General features: G+C 41.3%; 1 protein-coding gene across 1 annotated transcript in view; it reads right to left on the reverse strand.

Moving 5' to 3' along the window:
• The window catches only part of Cage1 (cancer antigen 1), a 36107-nt gene extending 11577 nt beyond the window's left edge, over positions 1-24530 (reverse strand). Inside the window, exons 1-7 of the mRNA XM_051170179.1 lie at positions 24408-24530; positions 19916-20003; positions 12928-13448; positions 9749-10801; positions 4832-4978; positions 859-939; positions 153-260 (exon numbers count right to left, since the gene is read on the reverse strand). Coding sequence (XP_051026136.1) covers positions 153-260; positions 859-939; positions 4832-4978; positions 9749-10801; positions 12928-13448; positions 19916-20003; positions 24408-24515 — 2106 coding nt within the window. The 5' untranslated portion in view covers positions 24516-24530. The remainder of the gene's footprint in view (positions 1-152; positions 261-858; positions 940-4831; positions 4979-9748; positions 10802-12927; positions 13449-19915; positions 20004-24407) is intronic.
• Positions 24531-27640: the final 3110 nt, after the last annotated feature.

Below are 27640 nucleotides of genomic sequence, written 5' to 3' on the forward strand. Positions count from 1 at the left end.
ACATGGAAATGCTTCCATCCTTTTGCTGGTAATAATGCCACAGTGCTGATGTTAATATTTTAATAAACAATACTTTGGAGGTTAATAACTTCTTAAAATTTAATGGATAGCATTGGGTACAAAAAGGACCATAAGGCAGTGGCCTGTCTTACCAAGAAATCAAGCTCCTCATTTAGATTGTGGTATTTATCCAGTTTGTCTGCCAATAACACAGGTGCATCTCTGGCATTCCTGGCTTCTTCTGCATCAAAATCTGTGACCTGAGATTAAATATGTTTGTACATATTTCAGTACTTACCCACTCCTATCATTTCACAGTATCGTTTTAACTTGAGAACAAAGAAAGGGGTCTGGAGAGAAGGCTCATCAGTTAAGAGCATTTGCTGATCCTACAGAACACCCAGGTTCAGTTCCCATGTGGCTACACGAACGTCTGTAATTCCAGTTCCATGGGATCTGATATCTATGTCTGGCCCCCTCAAGCATTACATACATGTATGTGGTGCACACACGTGCAGACAAAACATTCATATACATAATTTTTTAAGACTCAAAGAGAAGATTGAATGATATGAGGCTGGAGTCATAGAAATACAGAAATCTCTGGAAAGTGGTGCCTCACTTCTTTAATCCCAGCACTTAGGAGGCATAAGCAGGCAGATCTCTGTGAGTTCGAGGCCAGCTTGGTCTATAGAGTAAGTTCCAGGACAGCTAAGGCCAAACAAAGAGACACTATCTTAAAATACAGAAGGAAAAAAATGTACAGAACTTAGAGCTGGAAGGACTTTAGTAAATTTGCTGAGAATATAAATATCTGCAGTGTATCTGCATGTTGAAAACAAAGCATGCTAAACTCACCTCAATGGTGTGATCTTGAAGTGCTTTTTCATTAGCAATTAACTCTTTAAGAGTTGCAATTCTGTTTTTATGTTTCAGTAACTAGAAGAAAAGCATTTTATATCTTAGAGGGAAAGAAATAAAGTTGCCTACTAAAACATTTATGATAAAGTCATCCAACCATGCAAAGTCTACTCTTTAATGCCTAAATGATGTAATGACCTCAACCACTTTCCTGATAAAAAAGACTTCCTACAGCAGCCTAAGATTGCTGTGTTTATTATCAAGACCAGCTGGCAAGTCACCGAGAACCCCAAATTGTCTGCTTCTGTGGTCACTGCTATGACTGACCATGGGCCACAGCACATTGTTCAGACTGAACACCTGCCTGCTTTCTGCTGGGTGGAACTTTGGTACATGATTCCCCTAGTAAAAATTCTATATGGACAAACGGTTTTACTGACCTTCCTTGGCGGATGGCCCTTCACCCTGTCATCACTCTTTAGTGCTGGGGAATTGATGCACAGACTCTGTGACTCCCCCCAGGACACGTAGGAACCTGTCTCCTTCTGATACAGCCCCACTGTGCCTTTCCCTGCCTGCCTTCTGATGTCAGACATCGTAGTTAGGAATACAGCTGGATGCTGAATCCCGTCTGATCCCTGGAGTTCGTAGCAGAAGGCGAGAACCAACTCCTAAAAATTGTCTTCTGAAATTCACACATGTACTGTGGTCCACGTGTGCTCTCCTCCCCACCCCCAGTTAGTAAGTACAATTTAATTTAAATTTTTGGAAAAGGCAATGGAGAAAATCTAGGTACTGCTGTTCTGACCCTTCTAGACAATGAATAAAGGATTTTATTTTAAATGCATCCAAGCGACAAAGTGAAGCCACTATAAGGTGTGTCAAGAGAATCTCTCTTTAGCAATCAGTAATCCCATGTGAAATTTTAAAAAATTGTAAAACTTTAAATTTTATTATACTTATTTATTTCGTGTGTCTGTGCATGTTTTATGGGTGCTTGTGTGGCAGTCAGAGGAAAACTTCTCAAAGTTTGTTCTTTTTTTCTACCATGTGAGTCCCAGGGGTCGAATTCAAGTCACTGGGCATGGTGGGCTGTGTCCCTAGCTACCGAGCCATCTTATCAGCCCTTGTGAATGAAATTTTCCAATACAGATTTAAGTTGTAAGTCAAATGTTAAACCAGGTGCCATGGTACACGCCTGTAATCCCAGCACTGTAGGAGGCAGAGGCAGGCGGATCGCTGTGAGTTCAAGGCCAGCCTGCTCTACAAAGCGAGTCCAGGACAGCCAAGGCTACACAGAGAAACCCTGAATCAAAAAACAAAAAACAATGAGCCAGGTATGGTGGCACACAGCTTTAATCCCAGCACTTGGGAGGCAGAGGCAGGCAGATCACTGTAAGCTCGAGGCCAGCCTGGTCTACAAAGTGAGTCCAGGACAGCCAAGATAACATAGAGAAACCTTGTCTGGAAAGACAAAACAAAACAAAACAAAACAAAAACAACAAAAAACCCAAAAAACAAAACAACAAAACAACCAACCAACCAACCAAGTTAAATGCTGGATGTTGTATGTACTTCTAAGAGGCATAAGAAACTAGTCTGGTCTCCAAACACTTCTTAAACAAATACACAACTTTAGGGGTAACTGTTCTGTGGTATTTTAGCTGTTTCTTCCCACCAAACTGAATCAAGGTTTAGGATAAACACCACAGTACCTCTTTATCTAAATCTTTCTTTTTAATCTGAAAGTTCTTCAGTTTTTGCAGCATTACATCATTGGCTTTCTTACTCTCTTGGCAGTGTTCAGCATCAGCAATGGTGATATCCTAAGGATAATAGTTTGAGAAACTAGATTGAAGGATTTCTACTGAAGCTAAAATAAAGGAAAACTTCTTTTGAGACATTAGAGGTGAAAGGAGATAAACCATATTGAGTCCCATGCTTCGAATGTTCCTTATTATAACTAAGAGTTAATTTGAAAGCCTGCTTGTGGATTCACAAGTGCACAGCATTGCTGTTAGGAGTGGGAAGTGTGCTGCTACCCTCATCTATGATAAAGGCATGCTTACACGTTCGTAGGTATATTGATCCTTAGCCCGCCAGCTTACGTATCTGCCCTTTCTATAAATTGGTGCCCCTAGCAGTAGAACTGTCAGACAGCTATGTGACTACTGTACATAAGCAACTGTTGGAAGGATGGCATGAGAAAGCTAGTAACCAAGAAGGGTCTTGCCACATTTAATTCAAACCTTTAAAAACAGTTGCGTATTTGTGGGCCATAGCTTTGTGATCTATGATCTTATGATCTGCACACAAAAGACAGCGTGCCATCTGGCACTCAAAAGATACTAATGTTCAACAGCCTTTAGCTAGATGAGACAAAGGTTTTGTCTTACATTAAAAACATGGAGGCCAGGCATGGTGGTGCACATCTTTAGTCCCAGCACTTGGGAGGCCAAAGTGGGCGGATCACAGTGAGTTTGAGGCCAGCGTGGTCCACAAAGTGAGTCCAGGAAAACAAAAAGCAAAAAACAAAAAACAAAAAAAAAAAAAAAGGAAAGAAAATTGAGCCTACAAATCTGCCTTTAGTGATTGGGCATATTAATGAGTTGTTTGCCTAGTTAAAAAATAGTTTGGGGCAGACATCTGTATACATGAATAGAATGAGAAATGAAAAAAAAAAAAAGAAAAAGAAAAATGAAGCAGTGGTTGGAGAGGGCTCAGGGGTTAAGAGCTGCCCTTCCAGCCGGCTGTGGTGGCACACACCTGTAATCCCAGCACTCTGAGAGGCAGAGGCAGGTGGACTGCTGTGAGTTCGAGGCCAGCCTGTGTGAGTTTGAGGCCAGCCTGGTCTACAAAACGAATCCAGGACAGCCTAGGTAACATAGAGTTCCACAGGACTGAGGTTCGATTCCCAGCGTACACATAGAGGCTCAGAACTGTCTGTAATTTCACATCCAGGGGATCTAACTGTTCTTCTGGCCTCTGTGGACACCAGACATAAGTGCAGGCAAAGCACCCATATATCCATAAAATAAACAATTTTTATTTATTAAATAATAAATAAATAAATAAATAAATTCTCTGTGTAGCCTTGGCTGTTCTGTACTCACTTTGTAGACCAGCCTGGCCTCAAACTTACAGTCATCTACCTGCCTCTGCCTCCCAAGTGCTGGGATTAAAGGCATGTGCTACCACGCCCGGCCAATTTTCTTAACAATCATATTTTATTACGTACTTATTAACCGAGAGTACCTCACTTATAACTTGACTAACCTAAGCAATAGGAAAAGGAGATTAAAGAATACAATAATGAAAACACGATTCTCCTGGCTCAATCAGGATTTCTTCTGCTGGAACCTGGAGCAACCATGACCCGGAACCTCAGCTGAGGCAGGAGCCCTGAAGCCTTCCCTCAAGCCGTTCTCTCTAGGAAACTATCCCAAGTTTCCAAAGGCCCCACCTCCTGTTTTTGGCTCACATTTATATCTCCTCTCACAGTTTGTTCAAGGATTTTTTTAGCTGGTTAACAACCAATCTCCCACATATGGTAAAATGATCTTTAGTTTCTACCAACATACAAAATACAATTTAAGTTTCCATTAACATACCATATACAATACATAGAGCAAAAGTTGAAAAAGGAAAATAAATCTTAAATTTCTATCAATTTACACAGACTGATTCAGAATATAAGACTCTGGCAGACAGAAGCCCCATATGGCTAGTCACTATCTTTACTCCATATCACGTTATCATACGCCTGTCTGTATGCACCTGTTAGTACTGGATGTCAACGATAAACAGTGCAGAGAGCATGGGGACCAGGGCAGGGCTGGGTGGCTGGACGGCTTCTTCTGTCTTGTCTTCTGCTGTAGCTTAATTCTGTGACCTTTCACAGCCTCTCTCAGTTCACTCCAACTGAAGGATATGATTTATTTTTTTGTTTTGTTTTGTTTTTTTGTTTTACCTGATATGTGAGAAGTCCTATCGTCAGGGCCAAAAGACTGTGAATTCTAGAGGCCAGTGGAGACGCTCTCTTCATAGGTTGGAGTTCCAGGTTTTCTTTACAGGATGAGCAATTCAGGAACAAACTAGAATGTGTCCCCTTTGTGTCCTATATGTACACAATTCAGATTCATCACAATAAAGTCAAAGGACCCAAGCTAGCTTTTAAATAAAATGCTGATAAAACACTATGCTTAAAAGCACTGAGCAATGATTCTAAAGTGTTTTTCCTTGGGAACCCTTTATACTCTTAAAAGTTATCCAGAAAAACAAAGCACACTTTAAAAAAAATATTGAGCACCATATTTGTTACATTAGAAACTGAAACAATATTGTAGAGTATTTGTTCACTAATTTATTTGGCTAACAATCCATTATGTCTCAACATAAAGAGACCTATTATTAAGATTCTATTTTCCAAAATAAAAAGATTAGCTTTTCAGTTTTTGCCATTTTTGGTGGGGGTGGGGGGCAGAGGGTGGTACTCAGGATCCTTATACTTAGCACCCTGGCACATTTGCAACTAATTTTAATTTTACAGTTGAAAGGCAATGGGATTTTCATCTTTGACCCACACATCTTGTGGTGGTTTGAATAAAAATGCCCCTCGGAGTGAATGCTTAGTCATCAGAGAGTGGAACTCTTTGAGAGGATTAGAAGGATTAGTGGATGTTGCTTTGTTGGAGCAAGTGTGTCACTGAGGGAGGTAGGATTTGAGGTTTCAAAAGCTTACTTCAGGTCCAGAGTCTCGCCCTCTGCCTACAGATCAAGATTTAGCTCTGAGCTACTGCTTCAGCGTGTGCGTGTGAACCACTATGCTCCCCGCCATGATGATAATGACCTAAACTTCTGAAACTGTAAGCATGCCCCAAAGTAAATGTTCCTTATAAGAGAGGCTGTGGTCATGGTGTCTCTTCACAGCAACAGAACGGTGACTAGTTCTCTAGTCAGGAGGGCAGTTATGTTACCACAGAGATTCCAAAGTACCTATACATGTGAAATAACAATGGGAAAATCAATAATGTCTCTCGAGGGAGGATATCAAAATTGGTATTCCCACATGCCACAGGCAAATTCTTTACCAATTATCTGCTTCTGCTCATCTTTTAAAAATTTAAGACAGTGTTGCCAAGGCTGGCTTTGGATTTAGGATCATTTTGCTTCAGAAACCAAGCATCTGAGATTATAAGCATGTGTACTGTACCCAGCAACAGCGATGTCTTTGTACTGTGCTGTTAGCTTAGTTACAGGCACACACAGTACACTCCATGAGTTCCAGAGTCTGAATCATTTCTCAAACTGACTGTTCCATTTAAGAATACTCTTCATATCTGTTAAATGAAGTAAAATATCCTTATTTGTTACATTGTGTGTGCAACACGTGTGGAAGTCATAGAAGAATTTTAGGGAGTCAGATCTTTGCTTCTACCATGTGGATACCAGTAATTAAACCCAGGTTCTCAAGCTTGATGGCAAGTGCTTTCACCCATGAAGCCTTCTTGGCAGTCCCCAAACAACTTTATTTTTTCTTTCTTTTTTGGCTTTGGTTTAGGTTTTTCAAGACAGGGTTTCTCTGTGTAGCCTTGGCCATCCTGGACTCTCTCTGTAGACCAGGCTGGCCTCGAACTCATAGTGATCCACCTGCCTCTGCCTCCCGAGGACTGGGATTAAAGTCGTGTGCCATCATGCCCAGCAAAGTTTTTGTTTTTGTTTTTTTAAGATTTATTTATTTATTATGTATAGACTGTTCTGCCTACATGTACCCTTGCACAGAAGACAGCACCAGATCTCATTATAGATGGTTGTGAGCCACCATGTGATTACTGGGAATTGAACTCAGTACCTTTGGAAGCGCAGCCAGTGCTCTTAACCTCTGAGCCATGTCTCCAGGGACAACCTTATTTCTTAATCAGCTTGTATACTATAAAAGGCGCCACCAGGCAAGGTATACTTTTAATCCAAGAAGCCACAGGAAGATTGCCATAAGTCTGAAACCAGCCTAGGTTCCATAATAAAACCCTGACCCAACAAACAAATAATAACAACAACAACAAAAACACTAAAGGAAGGGAGAGAGAGGAGGGAGTAAGTTAGGGAGGGAAGGAGGGATGGAGGGAGAAGGAAGGAGTAGCAGATACAGATCCAAAGACCAAGGCCATCATAGCCAGTAATTGCCACTTGTTTTCCACTGAGAACAGTAAATACTTCCTGGAGCCCTTATCACAAAAGTTCTGATGCTCTGCTCCTGAATGACTTTATTGAATTACCAAAAAGGTCACAGATATAAAAAGCAGAAGAAATAGCTACACTACACCAGTAACATCTTAATAGTATATTATAAAGTACTTTTGATACTACAGATGCTCTCAGACCTCTATTTGAGAAAAAGGACCTAGAATGAAGATCAAAACAAGTGTAGTAGTAGTAGTAGTAGTACTTTCTTCCTTCTTCTCCTTCTCCTTCTCCTTCTTCTCCTTCTTCCTTCTTCTCCTTCTCCTTCTCCTTCTTCCTTCTTCCTTCTTCTCCTTCTCCTTCTTCCTTCTTCTCCTTCTCCTTCTTCCTTCTTCTCCTTCTTCCTTCTTCTCCTTCTCCTTCTTCCTTCTTCTCCTTCTTCCTTCTTCTTTCTTCTATCTTCTCCTTCCTCTATCTTCTCTTCTTCTTCTCTCCTCCTCCCCCCTCCTTATTTTCTTCTTCTTCTCCCCCAAACCTACACAGGGTTTCTCTGTATAGCCCAGGCTGTCTGGAACTTGCTCTGTAGACCAAGCTGGCCTTGAACTCATGGAGATTCACTTCCCTCTGCCTCTCAAGTGCTAGAATTAAAGGTGTGTGCCACCACTGCCTAGCTAGAACTTGACTTCTTAACAAGAAAACTAAGGGGAAAAAATCTATGTCATGTTAAACTTCTATAGTCAAACATTCTGGCAAGGTACTATGGGTTGGGAGGAACTAATCTGCTAAAGTCAGCCCCTCTGGAAAGTGTGGCCCCTGGAAGAGCATCATCTGTTCTCTCTGGGATCTTGCTAGAACTGCATGCTCTCAAGCACAACAAGTCTGCATGTCAACAAACCCTGCGCATGTCTGAGTTTGAGAATCACTAATCTAGGTAATACTTCGAGAGCTTTTTAGAGTTTTGGTTTTTGGTTTTGGTTTTTCAAGACACAGTTTCTCTGCGTAACAGCCTTGGCTGTCCTGGACTCACTCTGTAGATCAGGTGGGACTGGAACTCACAGAGACACACCTGCCTCTGCCTCCCAACTGCTGGGATTAAAGGCATGTACTGCCACACCCAGCTGTTTTGGGCTTTTTGAAAAACTAAGATAGCAACAGTATTTTCCAAAAAATAAAAACTAGATTCACTTTCAAATAACACTTATAATGATTGTGAAAATGACTCCATGATCCCTTTAGGGCAATTTACCAGCTCTGTCCAAGTTTGGCTTTTTGTTTTTTGGGGTTTTTTGTTTGTTTGTTTTGTTTTTATTTTTCAAAACAAAGTTTCTCTGTGTAGTCTTGGCTGTCCTGGACTCACTTTGTAGATCAGGCTGGCCTTGAACTCATAGCAATCTGTCTGCCTCTGCCTCCAAGTGCTGGGTTAAAGGCGTGCGCCACCATGCCCATGGCACATGCCTGTAATGTCCTACTTTGAAGGTAGAGGCAGGAAATAGGATGTCAGCCTGGTCGACATAGCAAGACGATCTAAAAACTAACCAACTAACCAAACAATTAAATAATAATCTTCAAAGTAAAATAAACCTGTCCAATTTTCTAGCTCAAACTGGCTTGATTTCTTCAGTAAGTTGTCCATTAGCACATATCACCACAGCTGCCAGGTCAGCCTGCTTAACCTAGGCAGCACAGTGGCTCATACTTGCAGATCTAACACTCAGGCACTAGCATCTTGATTTCAAGACCAGCCTCCACTGCATAGTATCAGGCTAGTCTGGGCTGAATAGAAAGACCCTGTCACAAACAAACAAGCTAACCAAAATAGACACTCAACTTGCTTAAAATTCACATACTTGAAGAAATATAATAAATATGCCCCCCCCCCCAAAAAAAAACAAGCCGGGCGTGGTGGCGCGTGCCTTTAATCCCAGCACTCGGGAGGCAGAGGCAGGTGGATTGCTGTGAGTTCAAGGCCAGCCTGGTCTACAAAGCTAGCCCAGGACAGCCAAGTCTAACACAGAGAGACTCTGTCTCGGAAAAACAAAACAAAAAATAAATAAAATAAAATAAATATGCCCTAACTTTTGAAAATTACTCCTTCCTGGATGTGCTTTTAGGTACTTTGCTAAAACAAACAAACAAAACAAAGCTTTAGATGATATTTTTAAAATGCAGTTTCTCCAAATGTGTTAATAAAAGGTTCTAATGCTGTTTTCAATGCTTTATAATTTCACAAGTAATATGTACTATAGCATATATTTTACTTTGTAAGAAAAAGAGTAATTTTATTTGTTTATTGTTAAATTGAATTTGGAACCACACTTCAAATATTCTCTGGCACCCAGCTAAAATAAATTAGACATGACCCACAATCCTGAAACAAAATCAAACCAAACCAAACCAAATACCTCCTCCTCACAAAAAAAAAAAAAGAAATCGTCTTTCAAAGGAGTCTTCTAGACATTGGTCATGGGTACCCATAAAATTCTCAGGTTAATTATTTTTACTAAAATCATCACAAGCCAAGAGTTACTGTTCTGTAAAGTGGGTGCCCAGCAACCAGTAGAAACTTATCTAAATCCCCTTCTGTTTCTTTTAAGAATAACTCTTCCTACAAATAAACACTGTATCCAAGTATCAAGTCTAAATGTCCATCACTAGGCTACTTGAAACTTTGGGGATCATGTTAGACACTCAGCATCTGCATCAATACCTGAGTGACATCTGGCTCCATCACTTCCTCCACCTGCTCCTTTGACTGAATTATCTCATAGTTAGGGGTGCAAGTTTGTGCCTCCCCCTCTGCAGCCTGCTGCTGGAGCTCTGCGCTCTCCTGCTTCAGCTCGTCTACCTGCTGCTGGAGCTTTGCGGTTTTTGCCCTCTCACTCTCACAGGTGAGCAGTAAGCTCTTCACTTGAGTGGCCAGCTTCTCAACTCTTGACTTCAATTTCCGTCTTTCTTTTAGGTTTTCCTTTTCCCGCCTCTGGGACTCCTCCTGAAAAGACAAGAACTCTTGCTCGCGGATCTCCTTCTCCCTCTTCAACAAGTCCAAAGCAGAACTGGTGGCTTTCTCCAGCTCTCCTTTGTGTCGCTGCAGCCTCTGTAGCTCTTCGTCTTTCTTGCTTAAGGTCTTCTCTATCTCCAGGCACTGACTGACCAATCTATTTTTCTGCTGTATCTCAGCAATGTACCTTTCCTGTAAACGAACGAAATGGACCTTGATCTTTTTAACCTGGAGCTGTAGGGTCTCCTTGTCTTTCTTGGATTCCTGAAGGTGCTTTTTGGTGTTAGCCGACGCCTCTTGCAGATCCTGAAATTTCTTGCTGATGTCATTCTTCTCTAGGATCACGTTGTATTTGTCATCAATTAACTCTTCGATGTTCTCCTTTAGCTTATTGATGATGTCTACCAACACTTGCTGTTTGGTGGCCTTTGTCTGTAGTTCTTTGACTCTGTTTTCTAGGTGCAAATTCCTACCACGGAGGTCTTGGATCTGCATTTCTTGTTTTTTGTTACTCTGTTTTAACTTCTGTAAGGCTTCGTTTAAAGCCATGTCCTCTTCCAGAGGCTCCAAGCTTTCAAAGCCTAGCTCCCCATCAGGCATCATGTAGTTGCCCTGAGGTCTACTCTTGAAGAGGCCGTGGGGAGACCAAGGGGAGGTAATGGCTACGGTGTCTATACCGTCTTCTGGGACTTCCTCCTGGTGACTAACGGACATCTCAGAAATCTCCCCAGAATTCTGTATTTCTTTTGAAGAAACTTCAGGCTGTAAGTTATAATAAATAAAATAAATATGAATGAGTAAACTTCTGAGTATAACTCCAAACAGCAGGGCAGAGCACAAGCAGTAAGCATAAGCTAGACATGTGTATCATATTTATTTAGATAAAAGAAAAATATCTGGACTCATCATCTTCCATAATGTGAACTTCCCAGTCACATATAAGGTGTTTTTTATTTCAAAGCAATTAAAAAATGTATTAATTACCCTATAGATTATAAGGTCTTTTGAATAAAAATCTCTAATAATATCCAAATTCAGACCATAACTTCACCCATGCTGCTTCTTATGAATATTAGAATGGCAGAAATACTTCATGATTGACTTTATGCCCACAATACATGTTTGTAGTGGGTGTGTATGTAACAAAAGACTACATAATTGCAATGACATTAACCCCCCTCATAAGAAATGTCTGTAGAGGTAGTATTGTACCAAATTAGAGATGCTGAGCCCCTGCACTTTTAGTGGCTTTCTACTGCCCTGGGATAAAGTCAGTTATCTAGGCAAGGCTTCCAAGGTCCCGCTAACTGCTCTTGATGGCTTCACCTACCACCCTGCCATCATGGTCTGCCATGCCTCTGGCTCCTGGTGGCATATGATTCCTGGACACTGGGCTTTCTTGATGTGCTAGTAAATATCATAGACCACTCAGGTGCAGGGTGTCCATAGATGCCACTCCTGGTTCATGGAATGCTTATCACCCACGGTTGCCCAATGGGCCTCTCTTCACCCATCAGAGCTCAGTCCGAAGACTGCTTTGAGGAAACCTCCCCAGACTCTCTGCCTGGAGATGTCCCTCACCAGAGGCAACCATTCCAGCCTGTGTAGTCCTAAGATTCAAGTGGACATTGATTTGGGAGACTACTTGTTAATATCTACCTACCTTGCTAGGATGTTATTTTCACGACGACAAGAGCCATTTTTTCTTTTTTGTTTTTTGTTTGTTTTGTGGTTTTTTTGAGGCAGGGTTTCTCTGTGTTATCTTGGTTGTCCTAAACTAGCTTTGTAGACCAGGCTAGCCTCGAACTCACAGTGATCCGCCTGCCTCTGCCTCCTGAGTGCTGGGATGAAAGGCGTGCATCACCACGACCAGCTGTTTGTTTGTTTTTAACATTATGTGACCATTGCAAAGCCTGTCCTAGTACACAATAGATCCCCCCCTCTCGCTTTGTTTTTTTGAGACAGGATTTCTCTGTGTAGCCTTGGCTGTCCTGGACTCGCTTTGTAGACCAGGCTAGCCTTGAACTTGGAGAGATCCGCCTGCCTCTGCCTCCTGGGTGCTGGGATTAAAGTAGTGTACCACCATGCCAGGCTCACAATAGATTCTCAAGAGTACCTATTGACTACTGAGAAAAAAAATATACTAAATGCAATGGAAAAGGGATAAGCAGTCTTGGGAAACCCAGATTAATCTTTGAAATGCTGGTTTCTATAAATCAACATGGGTAAGCTAAGATCTCTTTCAAATACTGCTATTTCTTTCCAAACAAATGGGGGGAAACACCTCATAATCACAGACAGATGAGCAATACCTTTTCTTATGAAACTTCCATTTAAAAAATAATTCTTCTTTGCTGTAGTTGTCTAGAGAATTCGTAGGATATACATTGTTGATGTTAGGATATCAAACATGTGACCACAACCAGTAAAACCTAAGGCATGTAAATATTTGTTTGACTGAAGTCCAACAAAATAGAAACATCTTCAGCTTGTTTTGTCATGTAATTTAGTAAATACCTCTGTACAATGTCCCATTCTCAACTTTTCCCTCAGAGGCCTGCTCTTAAGCTGGTTTGGTGCAACTCACATAAAAATGGGTCATACTTAAAGCCCCATGTTGATACTGTGCCATATAAATATTGAGGAATTCAAGACAGTTATAATCCTTAGAAAAAAAACATTTGGTAGAGCTAATCTCTGAGTATGGCCTGACTGTATCAGGAAAATTTGTATCTGATTGGTTCAGATCCCCATGGAAGCAGTGTCTCTTGTACTAATCTGATGATTTAATGCTGTTTGAAGAAGTCTCAGATCATGTGTTTTCAGTTAAAGCACCCTGCATCCTTTATCATGCCACAGCCTTCTATGGCACCGACAGTCACTCTTACCTCCTCTGCATTATCATCAGCTTTCCAGTGGAGGAGATCTGAGCCGTTCTCTTTATCAAATGCATTTTCACCACTGCTGCAGACATTTTCTTTACCCAGAAAGCTTTGAGGATGACTCATGTTGAAGGCGACATCTACAATAGCACTTCTCACCAATGACTTTTCCACCAACGCCTGTGTCTCTCCTCTGTAGTAGTTTAGAGACAGACTTCTAGGAGATGTCCTGACATGCTCACGAACAAGTTGATCTTTATTGTTGAAAATGCTAGTTTCCTTTGGACTGTCTTCCTGAAGTGGGTCTGACTTTTCGCTGATGTCTGCTGTATCATTGTATGTCTGGCTTTGCAGTTCAAGCCTCTCAGAGTCAGAAGAGGCCTCCCTCAGGTCTTGAAATGTCATGTCATCATTAAATGCTTCTATCCAGTGAAATTTGCAAGTGGGTTCAAATTGTCTCAAGGAAGAAAGTCTAGTGTTAGCTGGTTGATTCTGTATACTCTCTGCATAATTACCAAGGTTGATATCTTATTTGAAAAAGAAAGAAGACAAGGAGTTACCATACATAAACTTACACAATAACTGTTAGACTTATACTTAAAAATAAATGTTGAAATTTTTTAATAATTACATGTATTTTCAAACAAAGTAACTTTTTCTTATTTTTTTCATTTAAATTATTTGAGCATCCTTGGATTTTAAAGAAAGAAAAGAGTCTTATGCCAAAAAGAGGCAAGATTCATGATTGCAAATAAATGTAAGAACAAAATACATAAGCCCTCTTAAGTAATTAGTTCAAAACAGCATCAAACTTATGATCCTCCTGCTTTTACCTCCAAGTGCTAGGATTACAGGTGTGTGCACCGTGTTTGACTTAGGTTTGATGCCTAGCACCCTTATGAAGGCACACAACTGTCTAGCCCCAGGCTAAGGGAATTGGACGCCCTCTTCTGGGCTCTGAGGGCACTGTTAGACCTGGTGTACAGAGACACATGTGGACAAAAAGTCATACATACAAAACAATAAAATGTTACAGGATCTTTGATCCCAGCGTGATCCCTGAGGTTGTGAACTGTAAAAACCTGTCTTTTGTTTGGCGTGCTTGATCCCTAATACATACTTTTAATCCAAGAGTTTTCTGTACACAGGATTTAATAAAGTTAACCTGAGGTCAAGAGACTGAGCAAGAAACCAGCCGACAGGGTTAAAGAGTAGGAGGGACCTTGAGTTGAGGTGTATTTAAAACAGCATGTAGAAGTAAAAGGGTCTTTGGCGTTTCTTTGGGATTGGGATTCTACTCTTGAGCTCCTCAGCTCCTTGGCCTTTGGCTTTTGGGTTTTGAGCTGCTAACCCTTTGGCCTTAGGTTTTTTGGCCTTTTCCTCCTGGGCTGTCAGCTGAGCTGGTGAGCCTTTTGGGCCTTCTCCGTTGGGATGTGAGCTGAGTAGGAAGGTCAGCTCTTTGCTTTCTCTGCCTCTCTGAGCTAGCAGGTTTGCTGCTACAACATCTGGCTCCTGAGCTTTATTGGTAAAATAGAATGATTGGGGATTTTCTTTTTTTCCTTATTTTATTTTATTTTTTATTTTTTGGCTTTTCGAGACAGAGTTTCTCTGTGTAGCCTTGGCTGTCCTAGATTCACTTTGTAGACCAGGCTGGCCTCGAGCTCACAGTGATCCACCTGCCTCTGGCTCTAGAGTGCTGGGATTAAAGGCGTGTACCACCATGCCCAGCCTCGATCAGGGATTTTCAATTAAAACAACAATAAAATGTATTTTTTTCTTTGAAGAAGGATTTTTAAAGCATAGGATAACATAATTGCAAACATGTAAATGTGTTTAGCTTTTAAAAGTTGACAGTGCCAGCTGGGCATGGTGCAGAGCATTTGAGGAAGACACCCAAAGTCAACCTCTAGTATACACATGCGTGTGCGTGCACACACACAAAGACACACACACACAGCCTGCAGGGTGACAGAAAAGGCAGCTGTAGAATAAAAGACGGTATAAATACGTTTTCTTTTCCTTCTGTTAACTTTACAAGTCCAGCTGTATAAAACAACATGTAGTCTACATAACTAATAACTTGCCAGCTCTCTGAATAGCTGCATGTGCTGAAAGGAAAATACAGTGCTTGGTATTATCTTTAACAATCACACTGACTCCTTAGGTAGGCACTGCTGGATGCCGTACAGAGTTCCTCAAACCCTGGAATCCTAGGGGACACCACCTCCATCCCTGTTTCCTATACATGGTGCTTACTTTTTAATCACAGCAACTTCAGAAACCTAGCTTTTCAAGTAAGATATCATTTTTAAAAGTTGCTGAAATGGTGAAGTACTTTGAACTAGAAAATGAAGTCTGAATTATATACAGCATTCAAGACAGCCTCAACTTTCAAAATATCATACAATATCCTAGGTAAACTATGATAACTACAAACTATACCATTTTTACAAAAATAATATGACTGTATCTTTTAAAAAGCCTTTTAGGACTAAAGGGGTGGCTCAGTGGTAAACACTTGCCTTGCAAACACAAGAACCTGAGTCCACTACTGAGGACCCACATAAAACTGCTGAGTATGGTGTTGCATGCAATGGCATGTGCTTATAACCCTATCCCTGGGAAGGCAGGAACAACAGCGTGTGTAGGGCTTACTGGAATGCCAGTCTAGTCTGACTGGGGAGTTCAGAACAATGAGACAGACACCCTGTCTCAAAGAGGGCAGACAGCCTTCCTGAGTCCAACACCTATGACTGTCCTCTGGCCTACACACGGATACATGCTTCCAAATGCTTGCTTGCTTGCTTATTTATTTATTTATTTACTTGGTTTTTCCAAGACAGGGTTTCTCTATGTAGTCCTGGCTATTCTGGACTCACTTTGTAGACCAAGCTGGCCTGGAACTCACAGAGATCTGCCTGCTTCTGCCTCCCAGAGTGCTGAGATTTACAGGCATGCACCACTGTGCCTGGCTTCCAAATACACACTTTAAAAGGCGGTTTTTAAAAGTAATGGAGAATTTACTTAGCATGTTAGAGCCACTAGGCTTGACCTCCAGCACTGTAACACAAAACCCTCCAGTTTTCATATTATTCCAGATTTTTCTTTTGAGAATCAGCCATATAGATCATATAAATCTAATTCGTTCTGCTGACAAGTAACTTTTTTTTTTCATTTTTACTGACTACATAACTTGTCCTAACGAGACATCCTTGCACACCACATGTTTAATCTCAAGGTATATAGAAATGGAATAGCTGGAATATAGAAAATACTCATCTTAAGCTTTGTTAAGATATTGTAGCCGGGTGTGGTGGTGCACGCCTTTGATCCCAGAACTTGGGAGGCAGAGGCAGATGGTAAGCTCGAGGCCAGCCTGGTCTACAAATGGTGTCCAGTTATACTGAGAAACCCTCTCTTGAAAAACCAAAAAAAAAAAAAAAAAAAAGATATTGTAAAATCACTCTTCTAAGCAGTTCTACCAGTAACAGAAAGAAAAAAAGACCTGTTTGGTTTTTGTTTTTTGCAACAGGGTTTCTCTTGTAGTCATAGCTGTACTGAACCAGGCTGGCCTTGATCTCACAGAGGTCTGCCTGCCTCTGCCTCCCAAGTTCTGGGATTAAAGGTGTCTGCCACCATGCCACGCGTAAAAAAAATATCTTTTTTGTTTTTATTTTTGCTTTTTTGAGACAAGGTCTCTCTGTGTTAGCCTTGGCTGTCCTGGACTCACTTTGTAGACTAGGCTGGCCTCAAACTCACAGCGATCCGCCTGCCTCTGACTCCGAGTGCTGGGATTACAGGCATGTGCCACCACGCCCGGCTATGTAAAAAAATATCTTAGGCTGTGTGTTGTGATGAGAACACACTGAGCACCAAGCAGAAAGCATGTATTGCTCTCCTGACTGCAGATGCAATGCAATGTCTGCCTTACATTTCCGCTGCTTTCAGCTTCCTACTAGACTTTGAACTGTGCTCTAAGTAAACCCTTTCTCCTTTAAGTGGCTTTTGTTAGGGCTGATTTTGTTCATTTATTTATTCATGTTTTTTGAGACAGAGTCTCACTGTGTAAATCTTGACTGGCCTAGAACTGGACACACAGACACACACACACAGACACACACACACACACACACACACACACACACACACACACACACACACACACATTGTCCTTCAGGGGAGAGACTTGAGGACAAAGGGACTCTTCCAGCTTGTTGAACCTGAGCATGGGGCCTCCAGGACAATCAGAGAAGCAGCTCCTGATGTGCAAAGCACACACCTGGCCTTAGTTATGTCACCCCTAGAGGAGACACATACTGTCTAGAGTTTCTATTGAGTTTGCGTTCTTTTTCCTGTTGAGATTCCTTACTTTGGGATGTCAATCTACTGCTAGCTATATACGCTGTGGATATCTTCTCTGTGGTCTCTTTCTACCTGGTTGATTACACTTTGATCACATATTAGTTTCTAATTTTTAAAATGATTTGTTTTATTTATTATGTATACAGTGTTCTGCTTGTATGTACACAACAGAATAGGGCACCAGATCTCATTATAGATGGTTGTGAGCCACCATGTGGTTGCTAGGAATTGAACTCAGGACCTCTGGAAGAGCAGCCAGTGCTCTTAACCTCTCAGTCATCTCTTCAGCTTCTAGTTTCTAATTTTGATAATGTTAAATGTATCAATTATGGTTTATGTTTAAGTGTCAAAAACATTTTTCTTTCCTACTGTCATGAAGGCATTTAAAATATTTTTATTTTAAGATTGGCATGGTGGCACACGCCTTTAAAGCTTTGATCCCTGCACTCGGGAGGCAGAGGATGGTGGATCTCTGTGAGTTTGAGGCCAGCCTGGTCTACAAAGTGAGTCTAGGACAGTCAAGGCTACACAGAGAAACCCTGTCTCGGGAAAAAAAAAAAAGATTTATTTATTATGTATACAGTGTTCTGCCTGCATTTGTGCCTGAATGCCAGAAGAGGGCACCAGATTTCATTATAGATGGTTGTGAGCCACCATGTGGTTACTGGGAATTGAACTTAGGACCTTTGGAAGAGCAGCTCTTGCTCTTAATCTCTGAGCCATCTCTCCAGCCCCCAATAGTTAAGAATTTTAAGATTTTATTTATGTTTCATTTATGGGTATGTGTGTGCATACAGGTGCCTATGGATACCACAAGAAAGTGTTGAATCTCCTAGAACAGGAGTTACTGGCAGTTGTGAACCCTGATGTGCTTGCTATGAACCAAACCCAAGTCCTCTGGAAGAGCAGTAAGTGCTCTTAATTGCTGAGCTATCTCTCTAGACCTAAAAATTTATTTTGAAAAGAAATTACTGTTAGTACAATTGATCAATCAATTCTTCTAAACTTTTATATTGGTTCAAGGAGTTTGTAAGGTCTTATCAATGTCCAATTTAGAAAAATCATGTTTACAAAGAATCTCATATTTAATTAAGAACTTATTACTATTGTGTATGTGTACTGTATATGCAGGAAGGAATGCCACATGACACATGAGTGAGGTTGGAGGACAACGCTGTGGAATTCATTCTCTTCTTTCTTTTTGATGTGAGTCTTCAGGAGTGAACTCACAGCACTAAGCTTGCGTAGCAAAGCACCTTCATCCACCGAGCCGCCTCACTAGCCCTTGCTTTCCATTCTAACCCTTACGCGACTTGTGTTTCTTATACCTGTGTATACTAAAGTCTATAAAAGGTGTGTCTTTTTTCTTTTGTTAAAAGTACTATTTATTTTCTATTTTTTATTTTGTTGTTGGTGGTGGTTTTTTGTTTGTTTGTTTTTGTTTTTGTTTTTTGAGACAGGATTTCTCTGTGTGGCCTGGACTGTCCTGGACTCGCTTTGTAGACCAGGCTGGCCTTGAACTCACAGCAATCCGCCTGCCTCTGCCTCCCGAGTGCTGGGATGAAAGGCATGCACCACCGCCACCCGGCTACAAAAGTGCTGTTCTTTATAATTATTAAAAACATTAATTTTATGTACTGTTTGGGCTTGTAGTGTTAAATATGGTTAGTGTGTCTTATGACTAACTCTTGGTGTTTTTTTTTTTTTTTTCTGGTTTTTTATGTTTTTTGTTTTTTTGGGTTGTTTGTTTTTTGGTTTTGTTTTGTTTTGAGACTGGCTTTCTCTGTGTAGCCTTGGATGTCCTGGACTTGCTTTGTAGACCAGGCTGGCCTCAAATGCACAGAGATCCACCTGCTTATAACTAATTCTTTTGTTTGTTTGGAATTTTGTTTGTTTGTTTGTTTGCTTGTTTTGCTTTTTCGAGACAGGGTTTCTCTGTGTAGCCTTTGCTGTCCTGGACTCACTTTGTAGACCAGGCTGGCCTCGAACTCACAGAGATCTGCCTGCCTCTGCCTCCAGATTAAAGGCGTGTGCCACCAGTGCCTGGTGACCATGGCAACTCTTATAAAGGACATTTAATTGGGGCTGGCTTACAGTGTCAGAGGTTTAGTCCATTATCATCATGGTGGGAAGCATGGCAGCGTGCAGGCAATATGGCGCTGGAGAGGGAGCTAAGAGTTCTACATCTGGATCAGCAAACAGCAGGAAGTGAAAACTGAGCCATTAGGCATAGCTTAAGCATTTGAGGCCTCAAAGCCCACCACCAGTGACCACTTCCTTAAACAAAGCCACACCTACTCCAACAAGGCCAGGACTCCTATAGTGCCACTCCCTGTGGGCCTATGATGGTCATTTCATTCAGACCACCACTGTGGTATTCTAGTGTTTGAGATGACTTGAATCCCAGCTCACTGACTAAAGATCCACAATCTTGGTCAATCAGATCCTTAATGCAAAATGGAAATAAAAAGTACTTTCATTTGAGAAAAAGAAATCACCATCATTTCATAGGATTACCTGGGGTTTACAATAATAACATGTATAAAGTGCTTGTCCCACCCAGTACCTGGATATTATTGTGATTATCACAGAACACACAGTTTTCTGTATATTTCTGCAAAGGGATACTTACCGCCTAACAAACTGTCTTGTGTGCTATAAATATCTTCAGAGAGTGTGTGTGCAGACTCATTTCCCCATTTTACATTCTTTGTTTCATTCTGTATAATAATGTAAAAAGCATCATTAACACTCCATGAAAACATCAGCTTCTTCTAAGGGGTATACAATCTGCTATGTTGGTTTTTATGAGAATTTTTTTTGTTTCATAGGCAAAACATGCATGTACTACATTTTCCCACTGCATATTAAGTTCTGTCTGTAAATCACTGTTAGAAGAGTCACATTAAATGACAAGTAGCCTGTTACTTAGTATTTTTAAAGTGATATTATGTATCTCTAATCACAGGGCCATATGAGACTGTTCATGTCTCTTGTTGCTCACGCTAGGCAGGGGGCTTTCAGAGACAGGGTTTCACTAAATAGTACTTTCAGACTTTCCTGAAAATCACCATGTAGACCCTAGCCTTCAACACGCAGTCATTCTCCTACCTCGTGCTCTCCAGTGCTGGGGCATACCCGTAAGCAATCTCACCCAGCCCGGTGATCATTTTTATCTGTTATATCCTTTGGGGAGGCATACACATACCATGGGGAGTATGGAGGTCAGAGGACAACTTTGGGAAGCTGATTCCTTCCTCCCACCTTGTTTTTGAGTAAGGATCGCTCCTGCTTTTTCTGCCAGGTGAGTCCCCTAGGTTACCCAGACTGTGAGATTCTGGGCAATTCTCCTGCCTCGGCTTCCCATCTCCCAGCAGGGGTGCTGGGATTCCAGATGTGCATGTGGCACCAGCAAATGTGGCTTTTTACCTGGGCCTTGGGGAACTGAGCCCAGGTCACCAGGCTTGGGCAGCAGCCTCTTTATCTGCTGAGCTACCTTGCCAGCCTCTGCTCAGACAATTCTTTAATGTTTATTAAATCTTATCTAAACAGAACTAGAGTAGGGGTTGGGTTTTTATTGTTGTTATTGTTTTGTTTGTTTTGTTTCCATTGAAGATAAGAGTTCTAGTAATGAGATGACACCCAATTGTACTAAATAATTTATAAACATGCGTAGGCCTTGTTCTCTAGTACTCTTAATGTTATATAAGATAAAAGTGAATATTAAATTAGCATTAAAATAAGATAACATAGTGAATTTTTTTTAGGAAAAAACTTGGACTTATCATAAATAGTATCTCCAATATGTGAATGCCTTACTACATAGAAGCAGGCAGTGAGCAATGGAGTGAAAATCTGTCTCAAAAAGCCAAAGACTATATAGTGTCTTAAAGAAAGTCTCTTACTGCTGTCAACCTCTATTCAATAATACTTTTTCAGAGTTGCCCCATGTACAATTAAAACCTGAGCTGCAACTTATAATAGCTTGTTACTTGGACCATTCCTCCAAGTTTACTCAAAATTGCTAAGAACCAAACAGGACCACTGTCACATCTCCATGTTGTATTTCACACTGTCCTCTTGGGATCTTGATTATCACAAAGTTTCACTAATAGTTTTGAACTCCAGTTTTCTCTTGTATTATTATTCTTTTTAAAATTCCTTTTCTTCTTAAACTTTGTGTGTATGGGTCTTTTGCCCAGATGAGTGTCTGCGTCTCTCATGAGAGTTCAGTGCCTGTGAACACCAGCAGGTGGTGGTGGAACTCCTGAAACTGGTTACAAATGGTTATGAGCCACCATGTGGCTGTTAGGAATTGAACCCAGGGCCTCTAGAACAGCATCTCTTAATAGCTGAGACATCTTTCCAGTCTCTTTGAGACAGAGTCTCACAACGTAGCTCTGGCTGGCCTTAAACTCACAGGGATCCACCCGCTTCTGCCTCCAGAGTGCTGGGATTAAAGGCGTGGGCCATCATGCTCAGATATTTATATTCTTTAAATTATGTATATATGTGGGGTGGGGTGGATAGGGGGCGCTGTCCACATGAGTGCAGTGCCTGAGGAGGCTAGCAGGGGCATCTTGATCTGAATCACCAGGCAATTGTGAGCTGCCAGAATGCCAAAGACAGGACTCAGGTCCTCTGCAAGAGCAGTACTCAGTGTAAAGTCCTGATCTTACTATTCTCAACTAAACATTTATTTTGTTCCCATGGTCCACAAGTTTATCATAACAAATAAGATGCTCAGGATAGCTCTTTATATAATTTAAACCATTAATTTATCTAAATATAGAGCCACAGCATCTTGGACTCTGATTCACACTAGATGATGACTCAAATTTTTCACACACACACATACACACACATATATCTCCAAGCCTGGAAGTGCAGGAGGCAGAGGTAAGTGGATTTCTCTAAGTTCCAAGGCAGCATGATTCACATAGTGAGTTCCAGGCTGGCCAGAGCTACATAATCAGATCTTGTTTCAAAGGAAAAGAATATAAGAAAAAACATATAAAACAACCCTGGGAGCTGGAGATGATTCAGTGGTTAAGCTCATTGACAGCTCTTCCAGAGGACCCAGACTTGATCCCCAGCACCTACACAGTGAATGGCTCACAGCTGCCTGTAACTACAGTCCCATGGGATCAGCCGTCCTCTTCTGGCTTCTATGGTTGTTGCATGCACGTGGTGCATAGACATACATGCAGGCAATAGACCCATGCACATAAAGTAAACAAATTTTTTAAAAAATCCTGAACATTATATAGAGATTATGTGAACATTATATAAATGTTATATAAAAAGCCCCTTCCTAGTACATTGAAAAACCAACGTGACTATTTTTCTGTTTCTTTTCCTTTAAAAAAAACAACAACAACAAAAAAAAAACCGAAGGGCTGGAAAGATGCCTTAGTAACTGGTTAAGAGTGCTTGCTGCTCTCCGAGAGGATCCAAGTTCGGTTCCTACTACCCCACACTGGCCAGCTCACAGCTACTTTTAACTCCAGTTCCAGGGGACCCGGTGTCCTTTTCTGGCCTCCATGGGGCATTATACTTGCACACAGACACGTACACATACATAATAAAATAGATCTTTAAAAGTATTTTATTGAGACAGGGCTTTGCTATGTACCCCAGGCTGACTTCAAATTTAAGGTCCTCCTGAGTCCACACCTATGATGGTAGAATTACAGGTTATGTACCACCACTCCTGGCCGGTGTGACTACTTCTCTGTCAGCAAGTATATATTTTCAGCATATAAGGCATATAAAATAATTTATCTACTGTATTTCATAACAACTATCCCCCACTCAAAAAATTGTTTCTAATCCAATTAGAAATGCATTCTATGGATAAATCTTTTTAATTTATGGATTCTTTTAATCCATTAATTTTTGTTTGTTTGTTTGTTTTTGTTTTTTTGAGACAGGGTTTCTCTATGTAGCCTTGGATGTCCTGGACTCACTTTGTAGACCAGGTTGGCCTTGAACTCACAGCGATCCACCTGCCTCTGCCTCCTGAGTACTAGGATTAAAGGCATGCACCACCATGCTTGGCTTAATCCATTAATTTATGGATAATTCTTTTAAAATTATATTTAGTAATTTTTGTGTGTATGAGTGTGGACATCTGTGTGCTAAGGCACTCATGTGATGGTTACGGGGCAGCTGGCAAGGAGCCAGTTCTCTTCTACTGGTTAGCCTGGAGAGCAAAGTCAGGTCATCAGGCTTGGTGGCAATTGCTTTTGCCTGCTGAGCCGTCTCACTATGCTATTATTGATAATTATTTAAGTATCTTTTATTTATTTTTTTTGGGGGGCGTTTTCGAGACAGGGTCTTTCCGTGTTAGCCATGGCTGTCCTGGACTCGCTTTGTAGACCAGGCTGGCCTCGAACTCACAGCGATCCACCTGCCTCTGCCTCCCGAGTGCTGGGATTAAAGGCGTGTGCCACCACGCCCGGCCAAGTATCTTTTAAAAATATTTTCTAAAGACAGACTTTTAAACTACGGTTTATCTTACATCCCTAACATTAAACAAGCCCTTAGGAAGCTTTCACCAGTTTATACTCTGGACCACATGAATTTTTCATTATTTGTCCTTTTTTTTTTTCCTTAAAAAAAAAAAAACCTTAATATAGCACAACTTAACACATTTCTACTATCTTCCTATACTCTTGCTAACAGCTACAAAACAACATTCTTGATGATCTTGAGACATCATGATCTCTTATTTCATGAGAAAGAACACTAGGAGTTCTCATGAAAATACAGGGTGGATGCTGTCAATGCCACGCATGACAGCTGGTCATTTTCAGACAAACACAGTAGAAATGCACTAGAATAAGAGGCATGTCCTTGTTTCAGCTCTTAGCCCATCTGTGACTGTGCTATAGCCATGTCCCGAGCTGCATGCCTACAACGTCATGAACAGAAAGGAACTGTTTGAGCATAGAATCCTAAAAATCTTTCACCCTTTGCACATTAAGAAAACCAGTCCCTACATGCCCCTTCCTTCTGTGTACACTGGAGATCTTTTACTATCCCTCATAACTTTGAAAAAAAATGTTCGTATGAGAGCAGTCTGGGTTATCTCCTTAAACTTACTACTGTAGAGTGCACACCTGAGGCAAGTCTGCCGCGATGGAGCTGGCTTCTAAACAGGAGGGTGAGTCTGTGTAGGAGACATCTGCAGAAGGACCATTGACATCTATTGTTGCCGACTCTGACATACTTTCTAAATTTTCATGGACGTGTCCACTTCAAAACGCACAGGATCTGAAGATGACAATAACTGTTCCTTTTTGTTTTGAGCTGCCAGGGACGATGACCAAAACTTTTGAGAGTCCTTACCTCTAACTGCTGAGTGATGGAAGGCCTCTTTAAAACAAGCAAACAGAAGAGAAAGACACATTTTTAGTGTCAATCTGTATGTGCAAAGACTTTCTGTATCCCTTTTCACAATAGGAAAGCTGCCAAGGGGGCTGGAGAAATTGCTCAGTGGTTAAGAGCACTGGCTGCTCTTCTGGAGGACCTGGGTTCAATTCCCAGCACCCACATGGTAGCTCACAACTGTCTGTAACTCCAGTCCTGTGGGACCTGGTTCAATACTACACTTATTTTTTAATCAAATCCAACGTGGTACAGTTTTTCCTATATCACACATGTTGGGTTGAATTTTTGTTTTTTTTGTTGTTAAGAGAGGGGCTTCCTTTTAAACTCCTGCTGCCCCCGTGACATTCAGCCTGTTTCTGTTTTTCATTTTGATCTACTTTCACCACACCGGGCAAGAGTCTGAAAACCGGAGGCACCTTAGCAGGGCTATGTCATCACCCTCAGTCATTGTCATCCCATCAAGCCCGTTTTTCCTATTTGTCCCTGTCCGTGCTCTCACTCCACCTCCTGCCAGGAGACAGGGCAAGCAGGTCCAACCCCGGAGTGCACTGGCCCCAAGTTCTTCTACTTGTCCGTGGAGGCGTTTCATACCCTACACTCACATTTTTTACCCAACACTGCTTCCTGTTCTGGCAGCTCAGGCTCTTCTCCCTACCAAGGAATGCATTCCACTACCCCAGCCATCTGCCTGAGCCTGTGCTTCTCCTAGAACCTCTCCTAGTTTGCTTTCTGTTGCTATGACAAAAAAAAAAAAAAAAAAAAAAAAACCAAAAAACAAAAACATAACCAAAAACAACTTGGAAGGGTTTATGGCTTATACTTCTGGTTCACAGTCCATCACTGAGGGAAGCAGAACAGGACCTTAAGTAGGTACCAGGAGGAACACTGCTTACTGGTTTGCTCAGGTACTTCTAAGAAAATGCCCCACAGAAATGCCCAAGGACCAGTGTGAGGGAGGCAACCCCCCCACGTGAGGTTTCCTTCCCCCAAGTGACTCGAATGGTTTGTATCAAGCTGATAAAAACCAGCGCACCATCTACCTAGTTTTAGTTTCTATGTTACATTAGTCTTTGTACTTTTATAATTCATCACTATTTGTTTACTGTTTAGTCTAACCAACACTCCAAGAGTGTCACTCATTTTCCATATACACATTATAATTGTCTGGCAAGGACAATACTTCCTACTGCAAACTGGCCAGTGTTTCCTATGTCAGCCCTCTTCTTTCTCTAGCCCCACTAACTTTCCTATTTATTTTTAATTATGTGTATGTATTTGTGTCTCTGTAAGTAGGTGCTTGCGATTCAAGGTGTCCTTGGAGGCGAGTGGTGTCAGATCTCCTAGAGCTGGAGTCACAGGAAGAGCTGAGCCACCTGGCCCGGGTGCTGGGAACCCAACTCAGGCCCTATGTTTTATAGTCTTTTCTTTTTAAATCAACTGAAGTAGATTAGACCAGGAATTTTTAGACTTTCCCCACTCACTCTGTAAAACTTACATGTATACAACGTAGGCATACAAATAAAACACTGATAGCAAATCAAAGAAATTTATTTTAAAACAATTCTTTGGTATACATATAATTTTACCGCGTGAAATAGGAAAGCAAATTTACATATTAACTAGATGGTCATCTGACATACCATTCAAAGATATGCAACTTTGAAATTTATATGTCAAGAAATGACATCAGGAAAATATTAAGTCTGTTTTATTGTAACGAAATGATTATTTCTATAAGACCAGAAAACTGCACGTATAGTAAAAACACTGCAGGTTATAACATGTGAGTCTCAAGTCTTAAGGTATTTCAGGCAGTCTGTTGCTGTGGGTTGGAACAGTGGCACAAACAGTGCAAGCTGTGTGATGTTATCACGGGTGAATATTGCCAGAGGACTTTCAGAATCATTACACATTTTATTATGAATCAAATTTTGGGTGTTGAGAATTCATCATTACTCCCATTATGGGGCCACAATCCTCAGTTAAGGAACTATGGCCAAGGCTGGAGAGATGGCTCAGAGGTTAAAAGCACTGACTGCAGCTGGGCATGGTGGCGCACACCTTTAATCCCAGCACTCGGGAGGCAGAGACAGGTGGATCACTGTGAGTTCGAGGCCAGCCTGGTCTACAAGAGCAAGTCCAGGACAGCCACGGCTACACAGAGAGACCCTCTCTCGAAAATTAAACAAACAAACAAACAGAACTGACTGCTCTTCCAGAAGTCTGAGTTCAATTCCCAGCAACCACATGGTGGCTCACAACCATCTACAATGTGATCTGACGCCCTCTTCTGGCCTGCAGGCATACTTGCAGGCAGAGGACTGGGTACGTAATAAACAAACAATTTTTAAAAAAACAAAACAAACTATAGTCTACAGTTAAAACACTGACTGAAAAACATCCTGCATTCTAGTGACTTAATATCAAATTGTCTCAGTCTACAGTTAGTACCTATCTGCCTGGATGACTTTGTTAAATTACTTAACTTACTGAAGAAATTTTCAAATTGAAAAGTATAAAAGTATAATAAAAAGCAAGTAGGCAAAGAAGCTACAGGGCTGCTGACCCGCTCAATCTTAAGTTCATCTTTCCCACCTTGCAGATAATAAATGTTACCTGTGGGATGATGACAGCGATGTGAAAATCCTTAAATCATCTTCCATGGACCTGTGATTAACTTTTAAATTTTTATGTGTGTGTGTTGCGTATATAAACGCCATGTATGTGAGGGATCCCCTGGGACTGGAGTCACAGTATTTGTGAGTGGCCCAACTGGGTACAGGGAACCAAACCCCCCATGAACTCCCATGCTCTTAACCACTGAGCCTTCTGTTCAATTGCGTTTTTCAAAGTTTGTTCATGCCTCCTATGGCTCAGTATAAGCTGTCAGAGTACCGGACGTGGTGGCGCACACCTTTAATTCCAGCACTGGGGAGGCAGAGGCAGGCACATCACTGTGAGT

This window comes from Acomys russatus, chromosome 3 (genome assembly GCF_903995435.1).
Source record: "Acomys russatus chromosome 3, mAcoRus1.1, whole genome shotgun sequence".
Taxonomy (NCBI): Eukaryota; Metazoa; Chordata; class Mammalia; order Rodentia; family Muridae; genus Acomys; species Acomys russatus.